General features: G+C 38.0%; 1 protein-coding gene across 1 annotated transcript in view; it reads left to right on the top strand.

The window, feature by feature from the left end:
• Positions 1-14,580, top strand: part of SPAG16 (sperm associated antigen 16) — a 351,197-nt gene that overhangs the window by 188,125 nt on the left and 148,492 nt on the right. Inside the window, exon 13 of the mRNA XM_031554276.1 lies at positions 10,600-10,785. Within this exon, the coding sequence (XP_031410136.1) occupies positions 10,600-10,785 (186 nt within the window). The remainder of the gene's footprint in view (positions 1-10,599; positions 10,786-14,580) is intronic.

The raw sequence follows: 14,580 nt of genomic DNA, 5'->3' as shown, positions 1-14,580 counted from the left end.
GAATTCTCTTAAATAATAAAACTCAATCCTTGGCTGTGTTTTTCAAACATTTTTCCATGACAAAGTGAGATAGGACTCCAAAGGGTTGATGTTGTCACTTTGGTTTTGTCTTGGAAATAATTTTAATGATGGTAGTAGTGGATTTGAATTTGGTCAAATCAAACAGTTCAATTCAAACTCAGGAATTCTTTGGGATTTCTTACAGGGCTTCTGTGGTTTATTTTCTCTAATCTCTTCCCTCTGTGTTTGCATCTTTCTTTCTTTTTTCTCAGATAATATAATGCAGTTGTTACTCATGAGTTCGTTGTTTCTCCATCACAAAAAGAAAGCATCTCCTTAAAGCCTCCTTTTTAAGGACCTAAGTCTTCATACCTGTAACACGTGACCTTAAACACGTTTGAACTCTTACTGGTACAAAAAAGATAGCTGGTCTTTATATAGCATTATTTACCTTATCTTGGTAATGTCACTTAAATTCCTAGCTTGTCTATAAGGTAAATAATTTTCAAATGTACTGAATGCTTTGCTTACGTAGAAATGGTCTTATTTTTAAACAACTGTTTTGCATGTTACATTCTTCGATTATGTGAATTTTAGACCTGCAAATAGCTGTTGGTTCCATTGGGATAATCAAGCCAATCTCATCCTATTGGTTGAAAAGGCACTGTGATGCTCTTCTTCAGTTTCCTGAAACAGATATCAAGGTAGATCTCTTTACAACAGAAGTTTTAGTAGTCAATCTCTAATATTTTGGTTTAAATGTTTAGATGCTTAGGAAGTAAGAGAACTTTCTCAGCTATATGGATAGTCAGATCTGGTGTAGAAATTGAATAGAACTTATTTGGAAAAGTTCTCTTCGTATGATGAACTCTTTGTTAGAAAGAAAAAAGAGGAAAATGCAGTTGAAATCTCTTATAGAGTACTTGTAAAGTGGTATATTTCTAAATGTATTAGTTCAGCTTCAGTGGAGCCACGAATATGCTCTATGAACATTCAGTTCAAATTTGATGGCTCTTCATGCCATTTGTGCACTCTTTGTACACCTCACCTTGGCTTTTAGTTTCAGCTGTTCCTAGTATAGCTGCTGCCCATGAGTCACCAGAGGTAACATTGTTTTGCAGATATTCAAGTCATTTGCTTTGGTTTTGAGAAAAAAATACTGTTCACTCAGAAGAGACTGGGCCTTGGGTAGTTCAGGTTTTCTTCTAGCTTCGTTGGTGCTTGAGAGTTTGGAGTTAAAATACAGAAAGCTTACTGATTCCTCACTTGGGTTGGTTGCAGTGCTGTCAATCTAATCCTGTGGTTCTGCTAAATGTCTTACTCCAGCTCTTTCCAGGGTTGTTATACACATCAAAACATCACTTATAATAGAATGTTTTGTGTTATGTTTCTTTGTTTGCAATTATAATCTTGATGTCTTGAACATTCCTGTTTCATTATTGTTTTCTTCTGTGCAATAAAGGCAATTGCTTTGTCCCTGAAGTCTGCTGCAAGGGTTTCTAGTGGAGTAGGTAAGAAGATATCTATGTTTATGTTAAAATGTGCATTTCCTAATGTGTAGCAGTTAAAATAAGAAACATTAGTGCTAGAGTTGACTGGAGAAAGGCAATTCAATTGTGAGGCAGCGTGGAAGATATCTGAGTTGAAAATAAACCCAAAATATTTGAATGGTTGTTTTTTTTTAATTGAATCATATGGAAGCATCCCTTTCAAGATAGGAGGCTTAGGTTTCATGTAAGTATTCACACTGGTATTAATTTTTATTTGGAGTTGAAGGTTTCTGGTATTTTTGTTTCCTTTTGCTTGCTTTGTTTTGTTTTTAATAATACGGTAGACTTGTTTCATTAATCTTCTGGCCAGAAAATTAAAATTTGATATTTTAGTTCATATATAGAAAATTAACCCTTGCAGGGATTTCATTATGCTTTCTTAGTTCTTGATATTGTTTCCTTCCACTGTATGGTGGCAACAGTTCCTAGTGTTTTCCTTTAGTATTTAATGTTTTCTTAGTAAAGCATATATAATTTATTTCCCAACCCTTGGGCAGTGTGTTTTGAAATTAACCCGTGGAGATTTTGGATTTCCTGCCATGAATCTTGTTTCCAGGCTTGGAACTTGCATTATTGCTTCCAATTATGAATGAATTCAAAATGGTTTTAAGTATGCAATAAGATTGGATATTTGAAATGAGGAAAATTTGTCTTGGGCAAAGACCAGATAGAGGAGTTGTGTGGCTGTCATTTGTTGCATATGTTTTTTCTCTCAGCCTTTTTCATTTCAGTGCTTTAGATAATTTCAGTTACAAAGCAGTTGCAGTGGCATGAGTAGCAGGCAGTGTTGACCATCTGTGAAATAAGAACCAGGATTTCCTTGATCACTATGGACATGGATGTGGAAGCCTGTTCTCTGCTTGTAATTGTATTCTTTGTTTTTGGGTAGTGAATATATAAAAAGAATGGGGAACAGGAAGGAAGAGGGCCACAGTGTGTGTCCATGTCTGGGATCAGCTTTAAAAGGAGCTGGTTTGGAGTTCTGGTATTGGGTTGTTTTTTTTTTGTTTGTTTGTTTCTCATTCATTCAGATATTAGACTGCATGACCTCACATAAAGGTGTTGTTGTAAAGGATGGAATTTGGTACACCCAGCATTGTGTTAATATTCAGCATTTCAACTCCTCCTTCATTCTCACGCTTTAATTTGTTATTGATTACTGCCTCCACTAGCTAATCCCCTGCCTTTGGGTATATTCCTGTCAGCAGGGCATGGCTCTGAGATCTGATATTGCCCACAGTATAAGCACCAGTGGGCTGTTATGTGTGCTTCCTTGAGCTTTTGCTATCGAGAGTTCATTGCACAGCATGAGTTGGTCTTCCAGGTTCCTGGGAAATGTTCACATGTCAGTGCAGAACTTCTCACAGACTTGGGAAATCTTTATGCACTCTCTGAACTCTCTATGCATATAGATATGCAGCTTAAAAATGATGCTTTGTAGAAACGTGCAAATGAGATTGATGACTGTGGTTCATTACTGCCCATTGATTGGAATTAGGCATGACTGTACAGCCATTTGGGACTCATAATGGATTGGAAATGGCTGATCCACAACTATGCCTTACAGAGGAACTGTGGCACAAGTTTATCATTGTTAATGTGGCTCATAAATCTGCTCTGTACGCGGGATTCATGTATCTGAACTCCTTCCAAGCCACACTTTTGCCTCCATCAACAGGCCTTCATTAGAATTTGAGATCTTGGAGTCTTTCCAATAGATGAAGAAAGACGTGCTGAATGAGATGGGTGTTGATATTAAGCATTGCACGCTATTAACATGCTGTTTAATGTATTTTATGGCTATTGATTGGCACTGTGCATGTTTTTATGTGTTTTAAATACGCTAATTTATTTTTAAAACATAAATATAGGAAGCGTTCAACTGATGTTGATGCTGATGAGGGAAAACATTGGTATAGAACAGATAACAGTTATGGGAAAGCATGTTAGTTATTGGCATTATCCTAAAGCAAGATGGCACAGCTGTATGGCCAGAATCTGAATCTACCTTCACTGTATGCAGCATTTGCAATTTTTGTCTCATTGGCCAAGCTAGTATGAGCAATAGGATGCTGAAGTTCTCTTATGTTATGGCGTGTGGAATTGTGCTATGGGATACCAGATGTGAAAACTTTATCCATGAAAATTTTAACCATTATAAAGATAATTATTCATTGGGCTCCAAGTCTTGCACAGAGCCCTGCATTGTCCAGTGCCTGCTATCTGTGCATTTCACTACCTCTAATTTCCAAGTATTGTAGCTAGTTTTATTTTTTTGCTTTTATTCCTTACCTGGCATGCTTCCAAAGCCTCCTAAAAGGCAATTTTGTATGGACTAAAACTACCTTCTACCAGGTGCCTAAGTTATTTTAAAATCTCATTTAACTGTTCTTAATTACGTGACGTTGAAAGACAGCTAGCTCATTTTTTATACTTTAAAAAGACTAGCCTGCAGTGAATGGTAACACACTCCATATTTCTGCAGAGGGACCAAGCTAATCTTAGCAAGCTAATGGATTGCAATGGAGCAGGTCTGACTGCGGGCCGTGTAGATTATAACCTGAGCTTGGAACAATGTGCTACCATGTGGATGTGACAAAATATCATCATAGTGACCCTGGGTGCAGAACTGTAGGCTGTGTTTAGAGCAGGCCAAAGCCCTGAAATAAAGGACTAATTGCACGTTGTGACAGCCAAGATGGTCAGAGCAGTGGGAAGCACCAGGTGAAATGCTATTTCTGTGGTATGATTGGATATGCTGACTTCTGCCATCAGAACTCAGTTCAGAAGGGGAAAATGCTTTAAAATTTGAAGAACTGGTTGGGATGTGCTTACAGTCAACTTAAAGTCATTCTGTAGAATTCGTATATACCACACTGGGAATCTTTTTTTTGATAGTAGGAGCATGTTATATTGAAAGCATTGCAGCCATGAAATTGCAGCTCAAGGAAGTTTTAATAAAAAAGATGAACTTTTGTCAAATAAATAAAAATGACTTTTCATGATGCTGTGTCTGCTGTAGGGTCTGGCAAGGAGACCCACACCTGAGGAATGCTTTACTTCTTTCCCTTTGTTATCACACCCAGCTGTCAGCCAAGTGGGATGGCAGGGAATGCAGTTATCCTGTCATGGGTCAATCTGAGGAGACAAGCATGTGCTCAAAGGATCTCGCAATTCAGTAAGGTAGAATGAAAAATCACCTTGAGTTTGCTTTTGGCATGCTATGCACTGACAAAACTTTCTGCTGATTTCCAGCTGGTAGCTTGGGGTGGCAGACTTTTGCAGAATGACGGCACAAAAAGCCACACACCTACGTGCCATCCACCCTCTGCTGGTTACTGCCCCCAATTCCTGACTTTGAACTTTCTCATTGGTTTATAAAATGCCAGTTTGTGATTGATTTTTGCATCTTGGAAAATTCTGTTTCAGCTTTGGTGATAAACGATGTAAGTAAAGAAAAAAAATCTCATGTTTCTATTTCTAGAGAAAGCCTTTGCTTTCAGTATAAATGACGTTTTGTGAGTATTAAGATTAAGAGGCTTAAGATTATTATGAACAATGTAACATTGCAATTAAGGTATGGCTTGGACAAGCATAGCCTATGAGGATAATGGAAGGAACTGCCAAAAAGAGCCATAGGGATCAAAAAACCTGGGGGTTTTAATAAGAAATGTCACTTGAAATAATTAACATTGCTCAGAGTTTCAGAAATAAAAATAACTAAAAAAAGTGAATTATATCTTAAGCCTGTATTCTCAAGGATGCAACTTCTGTTGGAATCAGGCTCTGTGCTGCTGGGTGTTTTATTTATATGCAGGCTAAGAACTCGAGCATGGCTGCACATGCCATGAAATGCAAATCGTTGGGGTGGGATGATGGTCTGGAGCATGGAGTACCAGGGAGTAGTGCATGGGCATGGGTAGGAACTGGAAGGGTGTTTGTCAAGTTTTGTCCTAGCACCCTCCTGGTGCTATCCTGCTCCCCTCTCATATCAAGATTTTCTGAGCCAGATGCTGTTCCCATGTGACTTCTGATGTATTTCTCTTTCAGGGCTTTGTGCTGTCTTCCTTTGTACCTACAGAAAGTTTTAGCCACATTGTCCTGTTCCACATTGTCCAGGCAGGTCTCCCACCTGGTGTGGAAAAAATCACCTGTATTTTTTTTTTAAGGGAATCTTCTCAATAATCTGTTGACCTCAACTTTTTTTTTTTAATCCATCCAGATTTTTCCATCTCTCTTTGGTTACAAGCCTATGAGAGACCAGCGTAGTAGGACAAAAGAGAAGAGTAATGATGACTGCAACTTGATCTCATGCTTGGCATTTGCATCCCTTGTGTTGCATTTAGTATCAAATGGAAAAGTGAGATACTGCTTTCTTGGGATAGTGGTAGGTCTGTGCTTTCCTCATGTAACTATCTGCCTCGTAGTTTTTAGCCTTGTTTCCAAGGAAAATGCAGCTTACAAGGACGTGCCCCCTATACCTTCTATGTGCATCTCTGCACCAGTTCCTGACGCAGTCTCCCATGCTCTCTAGTAGCTTCTAACCTGCAGGCTAATTCTGACAAAGCTTGAAGTCTAAAAGATCAATCAATTCCCAGTATTTATATTTAATCAGCAGCTAAGGTGGTGGTGCTAAGAGGCAAAATACACTTCCACAGATATTCAGGCTTCGTTAGTTCTGGTTTTCATGGACCAACTCATTTTTTTTCTAGTAAGAGTTGCGAAGGAAGCAGCTGTGCACTAGATGCTTCTTTCTTCTCTAGCTTAGCATGTAATGTCAGCAAAATTCAAGTAATTTTTAACACTGTTTACAGTTCTGCCCTTGGGTTTTGCTGTGCTTAGGGTTTACCTGCTTTGGTACTGCAAATAGTCCAGTGGCTTTTAGAGTTTTGCTTTAGAATAATTGCACAAACAGAAGTAAATCAGAAACACAATTTTTCCAATTGCTTAAGATTGATTTTAAAATGTTTTTCAATTGCCATGGTGAAAGGCCATGAATCTCATAGTGCTTTAGATGGCATGTTTAAAATTATCTGATGAGCTGCTGATGTTGATATGCTGTTGAGTTCCAGTCAGAGGCTTCGTGCTGCTGCGGCTCTTCTAGGACACAACCTGAACACAAGTGCTGTCTTACTGTGTTGTTTTGAGAACCAGTATTTGCCTGCACTGCGCATAAGGCTTTGCTCACCTCCTTTTGATTTAGGCTGGAACTGTCTCAAGAAAGGAACTGCATTTTACTTTGTCTGCAGAGCTCCAGTTGCGTCCACACCACTACATGAATAATACATACAAATGCTGGCACCACAGATGTGCTGTGTTCACTTAATGCAGCATAGAATAATAGTAATAAAATTGTTATCTGCAGTACCTGTCCCTGGCATCTGCTGAAGCTCGTATGCCTGAGATTGACCCTGAGGATGAGATACGGTGGGCAGAAAAGTCTACCTTGCTGTTATTTACCAAGTAAACTGTAGAGGAAGCAAATGTAACCTTTGTGCACCAGGATTTGGGATAAAGCAGACCAGATATACTCAGTGGTTGTGAAAAACTGTCACTGGCTGAAAGAGAAAAGTCTCAGGCTGTTGGATATTGCTTTTTTTTTTCGCTGATACAACACAGTCCGTGTACATTTTGAAGGATGGGCCTGTGTGCTGCTTGGCAGCCAGTGTAGAGAAGCAGAGGAGCCTGCTGGCTCCACCATTTTCAGAGGGAGCCTCAGTAACCCTGCTGGAGCGGCTCAAGGTTCAGCTCTGCCTGCAGAGTCCATTATCCCAGAGCATAGGAGTGAAGCACTTCTGCTGATATGCTGGTCTTTCTGTAGGGCTGCATCATCAGCGTACTAATTGCTTGTGTTTTTCTGGTATTTCATGAAGGTAATCAGTCACCTGAAGTATCCTACAATAACTTTCTGGAGCAGTGGGCTTATGGCATCAATTGGGAATTCATGAAAAATTCCCTGGGGAAGTAGAACTGTGCCTATTTACTATTAGGAAAAAAGATCCCATCCATAGAAACAGTTCAGAGATTACAGATGTCATAGACTCTCCATTGTAAGCTGACCAAAAAAGGATAGGATTTCTTGCTTGTTATTCTCTCCTGATATGTTGTCTGTCTCCTTGATTTGTTTGGTAAAAAAGAATTAAAACTTTACTGTCCTCTCATCTATTTTTATATATACATATATATATACACATACATATACATATACATACATATACATGCTCCACAGAATTAATTCAAGCTTTCTCTGTTAGTGATGAATTTTAAATTCAAATAGAGATGTATACAGCTGCTGGTAAATTTAAGGCTGAGCATATAGTGTTGCATTTCCATATGTTATTGTATTAAAAAAATTTGTTTTCAAATCAGTCCTTCGGTAAACGATTGTGTAGATATTAGAGACTGACATGCTAAATCATTAAAAAAAATCTACTTTTCTTAACGTTCTTGTTTTTCTTCAGATAACCTTATATCACGTGTACAGAGTGATGGTGCGCTTTAGAGGGGGATGTTGAGGAGCTTGTGGTGCCTGCCTGGGCTGCTGGGGTCCCTCTGCTTCTGAGCACGTCTGTCCCTTAGCTGCTATCAGTCTGTTCCTCCTAACTTCTCCACAGGCTGCGCTTTTGTTTCTGTGTCTCTGCTTTGCTCTCCTTTGATCTGCAAGGAGTGCTAAACCTCATTTGTAACTCCTTCCCCTGCCACAGATTGCCAAATTGAATCCATTTGAACTACCTTCCTGCTCATATCTGTTTCCTGAAAGATTTTCATCACTGCCCGGACAGTATCTTCTTAAAATTCAGCCCAAGGAACGAGTTCTTCATGTGGTATTTTGGGGATTATATATTAAAAAATGCATAAGCAATAAATCTTCTTTTGTGATTCACAACAGTGGCAGTGCCTGCTACCCTCTGAATCAATTATAGATTTCATCAGTCCCACTTTATACCTGCTTCAGAATTTGTTTTAAAATAGTTCTGATTTCCTAAATGTATAAAGGGTACAATGATTTGTCATTTTGCTAATTTCATGTCTCCACAAGTGAGATGTAGCTTGAGTTATTAAAATGACGACTGCTCCATTAATGAAAACACATTTATTCCGTGACAAAATCAGGGTCTCCTCCTGCAGCCCTCGCTCAGGCTTTAAGCCTATATGCTTTGTCAAAATCTTTGTATTGATGATGGTGAGATAACTGCGAAGAAATTAGTCTGAATACCCAAGGTTGATGGATTTCTGGCCTTTAACTAACTTTTCCATAAATAAAATAGGAGACCTCCAGTATTACTTATATCACTTAAGGTGCATTAACTTTTTGAATGTTTTAAAAGGCCGTGGGATGAACGTAGATCAGTCCATCTAACCTTTATATTGGGAGGACTGGTAGAAATGATATTAAGGGCAACATTTCAGGATAGCTCAATGCATTTGTTATACTGAAGCACTGGGAAATTTCAACACAATTTAGGAAATCGTCTCAAATCTATGAAAGTTCTCTGCAGGGCTCACTGAACGAGGGAGATCTCATCAATTCAGTCTGCCCGGGTTTTCAGTAGATTCTTAAGGTCATTCAACAGAAACTCTCAAAAAAGCATAACTGCCATGAATAAAAAAGGAAAAATCTCTTGTGAGCTTAAAAACTGGTGAAAGAATGGGAATGAAATGTCATGTTCTGAATGGAGAAATTACCTGTGTCCCTCAGAGATCCGTGCTGGGACTGAAGTTATGAGGATGATCTTGGACGCTGGAAGAGAAAAAGGTGGAAAAGTTTGCTGATCAGCATAATGATGGCAGTAAAAATGAAGGATCAGTGTGAAGAAATGCAGAAGAAGAATTCAGTTTGGAAAAGTTGACTATGAAGTAACAAATGAAATTCCATGCAGATGAATGTGAAGTAGCGCATATGAGGAAACTAAATAGTAATTTCTCTAAACTAGTGATTGGTATTCAGGAAATTTTTTCTTTTCTGCAGATTTCTGTGCAGTGGTACTAAAAATACTAATTGAATGAACAGAACAAGGAACGAAACTGAAAGCACTGCTGTGCTGCTGGGTACCTCCACCGGGTACCTGTTTCTTCAGTGCTTTTTTCATCTCAAAAGATGTGGAGAAGAGTGGCAAATATGGTCAAAGATATGGGATGACTTCAGTGTGAGGGATGAGTCCGCAGGCTGAGTCTCCAGCTTGGCTGGTAAAATAATGTGGTAGGGAACCTGTAGTATCATTATTGGCTTGGAAGAGGGTTTGTGTGTAATCAGTGTTTACTTTGCATCGTAATAGGTTCCAATAGAATTAGAAGCATCAGATGAAGGTATTTAGGACAGGAAAATAATTAGAAATTCCAAATTGCGTTTTGGAACACATTAACACAAGAGATTGTGGGTTCTGGAGGCGTGCATATGTTCAAAAATAGGTAGTCATGAGAAAAGCAGCCTATGGACAGTTGTTAAGCACAGTATACAGTGTCAGTCTCAAAGAAATCCTGAGACAGAGACTTTGGGAGGGTATTAAACTACTCTACGCGTTCTTTCTTACCATTTTCCCAGTAAGAACCCTCTCCTATTTGTGATCGAATGCAAGTTGCTGAACCAGGTGAGCTTTGAGTCTGACACGCTGTGTCCATGCTTAGATGCATTGGAACTATACTCATATCTGAAGTCAATAGATAGTGAGTGCATGAGATTATCAAAAATGTTACAATTAAATGATAATTTATATATAGAAAACAATATGGATTTGGGAAATTAAAAAAAAAAAATATTCTTCCCTGAAGCTATTTTATTCTCCTTTGAAAGTGATTTCCTGGGTTTCAGTTCTGTTATCAATAAGCTCGTAAATAGGCTGCACAAGATAGGAATGTCATTTCTGGAACCTGTATTTGCTTTCTCATGGGAAATAATTACTTCATGTCTTTTCTTCTTTCTTTATATTTAATATCTGACTACTTAGTCTATGATGTATCAGAAAAGATGGATGTTTTTTAAAAAATATCATGTTTTAATGTAAAATCTACTGTTGTTTACTTAACTAGTCTTTCTTTTTCCTTCTAACAGTGGCACTCAGTTGATCACTTCGAGTGGGGATACAACAGTACGGATATGGGACCTCTCAAAAGGGGAATGCGTTCTGACTTTCAAAGGACATGCCCAAGCTGTATGGGACTGCTCGTGGCATTCGTGTGGTGATTTTGTGGCTTCTGCCTCTAAGGACAGCACAAGTAAAATATGGGATGTCAACAGGTATGGAATTACTGGAGATTCTTTATTATCTGTTTGATAGCTGTAATTAATAATCAGTGTTTTATGCTTCAGCCCAGTCAGAGAGAGAGACATTTAACGCTAACTTGTGGACTTCCCTTTAGGAACACGAGTAGATTAAAGGGAGTGTTGCAAGAAAAACAACATTGATGACATTTATTAGAGAAGGCTGTTCAAATTAGCTGAGAAGGACTTAAATTAAGATAGTGCCACAAAGAGTGTTTTCTTTTATTTGGCATCTGCTATTCTGCAGTCGTTTTTATTGTTGGTATTCATTTTTGTTTGTTTGCTTTTAAGGTCATAGTTTTATGAAACTTCAGTATATAAAGTAAATAAATAACAGAACAAAAATACAAATGAGTTTTCCATTTCATATTTTTAACTTAAAATTCAAGTGTGCTGTAGATTCATAAGTTGGACAAGTAGAAATTTATTTTATTCATTATTTAAATTTTGGCAAGGTGACTCCTGGTTAATAAATAACTATACCTCTTCATTTTCTTTATTGCTCTGGCAAATGCATTTTATGAAGGTACTTAGAGAAATACAAGTACATTTTTGCTTACCAATTAATCATTAGTTCCTCATCTATCTTCAGTTGTATTTGAGGTGATATATTTTGAATAATGTACACCTTAAAGGAATGGAATGGGATATTGTTTGGGGCTGATACTTCTACACTCATGGATAACTTAGAAATAGCATTATTGAAACCACTCTACTATATTAAGTCTGATTTTCAGCAACTGAATGTTGCCTGTCCACAGAATTCTTCAGTCGTGTTTGTGTTTGTACCGCTATACTGGCCAAGTGGCCACAAATGAGTTGAGATTATTGAGAATTTTCTCATTTAGTCAAGTTTTTTGAGAACGAATTAGAACTCTGCTATTATTAGATTTTCAGTCTTCTCTTCAAGTCATGAATTGTGAAAGCTTTAAGTAAGAAAACCCTTTTCTTCTTTACGACATTACCAATGTATGCCTCCTTTCACTATTTGCTTATTTTTAGAAGCAGGTGAGTTATTTTGACTGAGCTGGGAGCAGAAACTAAAACAAGCTCAGAACAAACACCCAAGTTTTATAAAGCCATAGCTAAAAAGATTGGCAAAGTTCAAGGAAGTGGGATTTACAGCAGAAATCACCAATCAGTTCTGGCAACAGATGGTGCTTCCACCCTCACTATCAGTTATAGAAATTAATGGTCAGCGTTCTTCTCAGGTGTGAAAATGCCTGGAATCTGTTGCGTTGGTCATTGCCTCTTTTCTTAACCTGCTGTAGCATTTTGGTACTTAGATTATCCTTTATGACATGTGCATAACTTCTAAGAAATAATACTAAGAATAGTATTAATTTTATGTCGAAATGGTTTTGAATTTGCATAAGGGAGGTTTTATTTAGATGTCCTGAAGTATCTTCTCTGCCGAGGAAGCTTTTGTAGTCAGAGGTATCAAAGCAAATCTTCATTGCCAACCCATGCCTCCCACTCGCACTCATTAACAACTCTCATTTCTACCTTCAGTGTATTTGAAGAGCATTTCACATTTGAAAATAAGAGAGTAAGGAGTGCAGCCATGATGTGGAAGGTTTATATATCAGCTTATAATTATTGAGACCTTAAGTTGTGCCAAACTGTCTGTGGCTAAAGGGAGCAGGGTCCATCGTGATGTGGTGATTTCAAGCTTGAGACAGCCTGACTGAAGACGTAATTCTGCAGAACAGTCAGCTGCCAATGAAGCTTATGCCTAAGTTGACTGAATTCAAGTGAAAAATAAGCTCAAACAGAATATATGGCAATTCATGTATTTATTTACTGAGTGGGATGGGGGTGGTGAGAAGAGAGTTACTTGCTTGTTAAGCAGCCTGGTCTTTTTCAGTTTGGATTGTTGATTTATTGATACTTGTATACAGAAATGCTATACAAAGGAACTTGCAATTTATTTTTGCTTGCAGTACTAATTGCCTGCAAATTGGATGAGGTTTGGCAAAACTAATCCTAGGTGTTGTCCAGAGTGCCCCCTGTAAATTTATATGCTTGGAGTCCTGCGATAAAAGGAAGGCAGCTGTGCCTTCTATGTACCATGTCAGTCTGTAACCTCCTTCAGATGCTTTTTATGGTCTGAGTGTGTGCAACAAAGCAGGAAGGTGGAGCAGGCTTGCCACAGAGGTTTGCAATGCTTGGGGAAAGAAATCCTCCCAGAATGTCTTATCTCCTCATCTTCTTTAGAATTCTGCTCCAGATGTCTGCCAGCTCTCACAAAGCTGTCTCTGAGCAGTGGCCAGAGCACAAGATAACATACTTGCAATAGGATGATGATCAGTGATCACTGTTACTCTGCTTAATCTTGTGATTAATTCTTTCTATGAATAAGGAATCCACATTTTATAAACAAGTGCTTTCTTTCATCCTTAATGTGTATCTGGATGTATGCCTGCTTTCAATTTAAGTATTCCTGGAAAGCATCATATTGGGGAGCAGGGGGAAGTGAGATGAATATCAAAGTTGTCAACTATCACCTCTCTAAAAAGGAAATGTAAATACATCCTTAAGATACAATTGTATACAATTCCGTAAACACTGGTAGTTGTCTTTTTGTTTCCAGGTTTCATGAAACTGCTCTTGTATGTCAGGAACATATTTATTTATTTATTAAGAAATCTATAAAGATAACTTTTAAGATTCCTACAACAGCTTTCTGTGGTTCAAAACTTGGTATCCTTAAGTGGAGAGGTTTTTTGTCCTCTTAGGACCAAAACCAAGTGCAATTTGCACAGTCATCAAATCCATTATTGGAATCCAAAGAATACAGGGCCTAATACCTTTTAAGCAGGAAAAGGGGAAAAGGCTGTCAGCCATTTTATTATATTATTGTTTGCCAGTGATTAGAAAATTGAGTGCACTTAAATGCTTAGTTTTTACTTTACTAGGAGGTGAAACTATTGCTGAATTAATTCTTTAATAGATATTTTTCTTGAGCCTTTTTTGTTCTGGGAAGGTTGGAAAACTGTCATATATTGAGTCACGAATAACATTCCTGCCAGGAGGATAACATGAGGTAGCTTTGCAGTTAAGTGTTCTCCTCCTTGACAGCTTACATGCCCTTTATTTAAAGGTCTGTTCTGATTTTACAAAAACAGAACAGAAAACATTAACAAACACAAACCCAAGCACCTCTCACCTGCCCTGAAGAGACATGCACATGCAAAGATGTAAACATATCCAAGGTATGGCAGGGCTTGAGGGTGTTGGAGGGACTCTGCGTTCTCCTAGGGGAGTTGGCTGCTTTCAGAGGAAATGCCAATAACAATGCCATAATGCCTATAGAAGAGACGAGTACCATATCTAGCATGGTTTGAAAATAAAAAGCAAAGCAGCAAAACCCAGGTATGTGTCCTATCTTCAAGATTATCCCATCTCCTTCATGATTTATAGGAAGCAACTTGAACAGAAGTGAGGGAGAGAAAGAAGGGAATAGGCTTGTAACTTACAAATTGATTTTATTCATCAGTGTAGCTTAGACTGAAAATACATAGCCAGCCATGTTAATAGCTCAGCAAACAGTTCTAGGATTGTTTTCTCAGACCATAAATTCAGAACTGTCAAAGTCATTTTGGTAGGATTAATTTCAATTATCCAACTGTAAATATAGTCAGAGATTCACAGCCTGATCTCTGACGTGCAAATCAAACTGAACTTCGTATATCTTATGTAAACACAGGTGGTTATTTAGTTTTGTAAACATATGCTATTAAATGCAAAAAATGTTATTTATGTTTTTAA

Source organism: Meleagris gallopavo, chromosome 7, assembly GCF_000146605.3.
Source record: "Meleagris gallopavo isolate NT-WF06-2002-E0010 breed Aviagen turkey brand Nicholas breeding stock chromosome 7, Turkey_5.1, whole genome shotgun sequence".
NCBI lineage: Eukaryota > Metazoa > Chordata > Aves > Galliformes > Phasianidae > Meleagris > Meleagris gallopavo.
The sequence above is the reverse complement of the archived record's forward strand: the minus strand, read 5'-3'. Positions and strand labels throughout refer to the sequence as shown.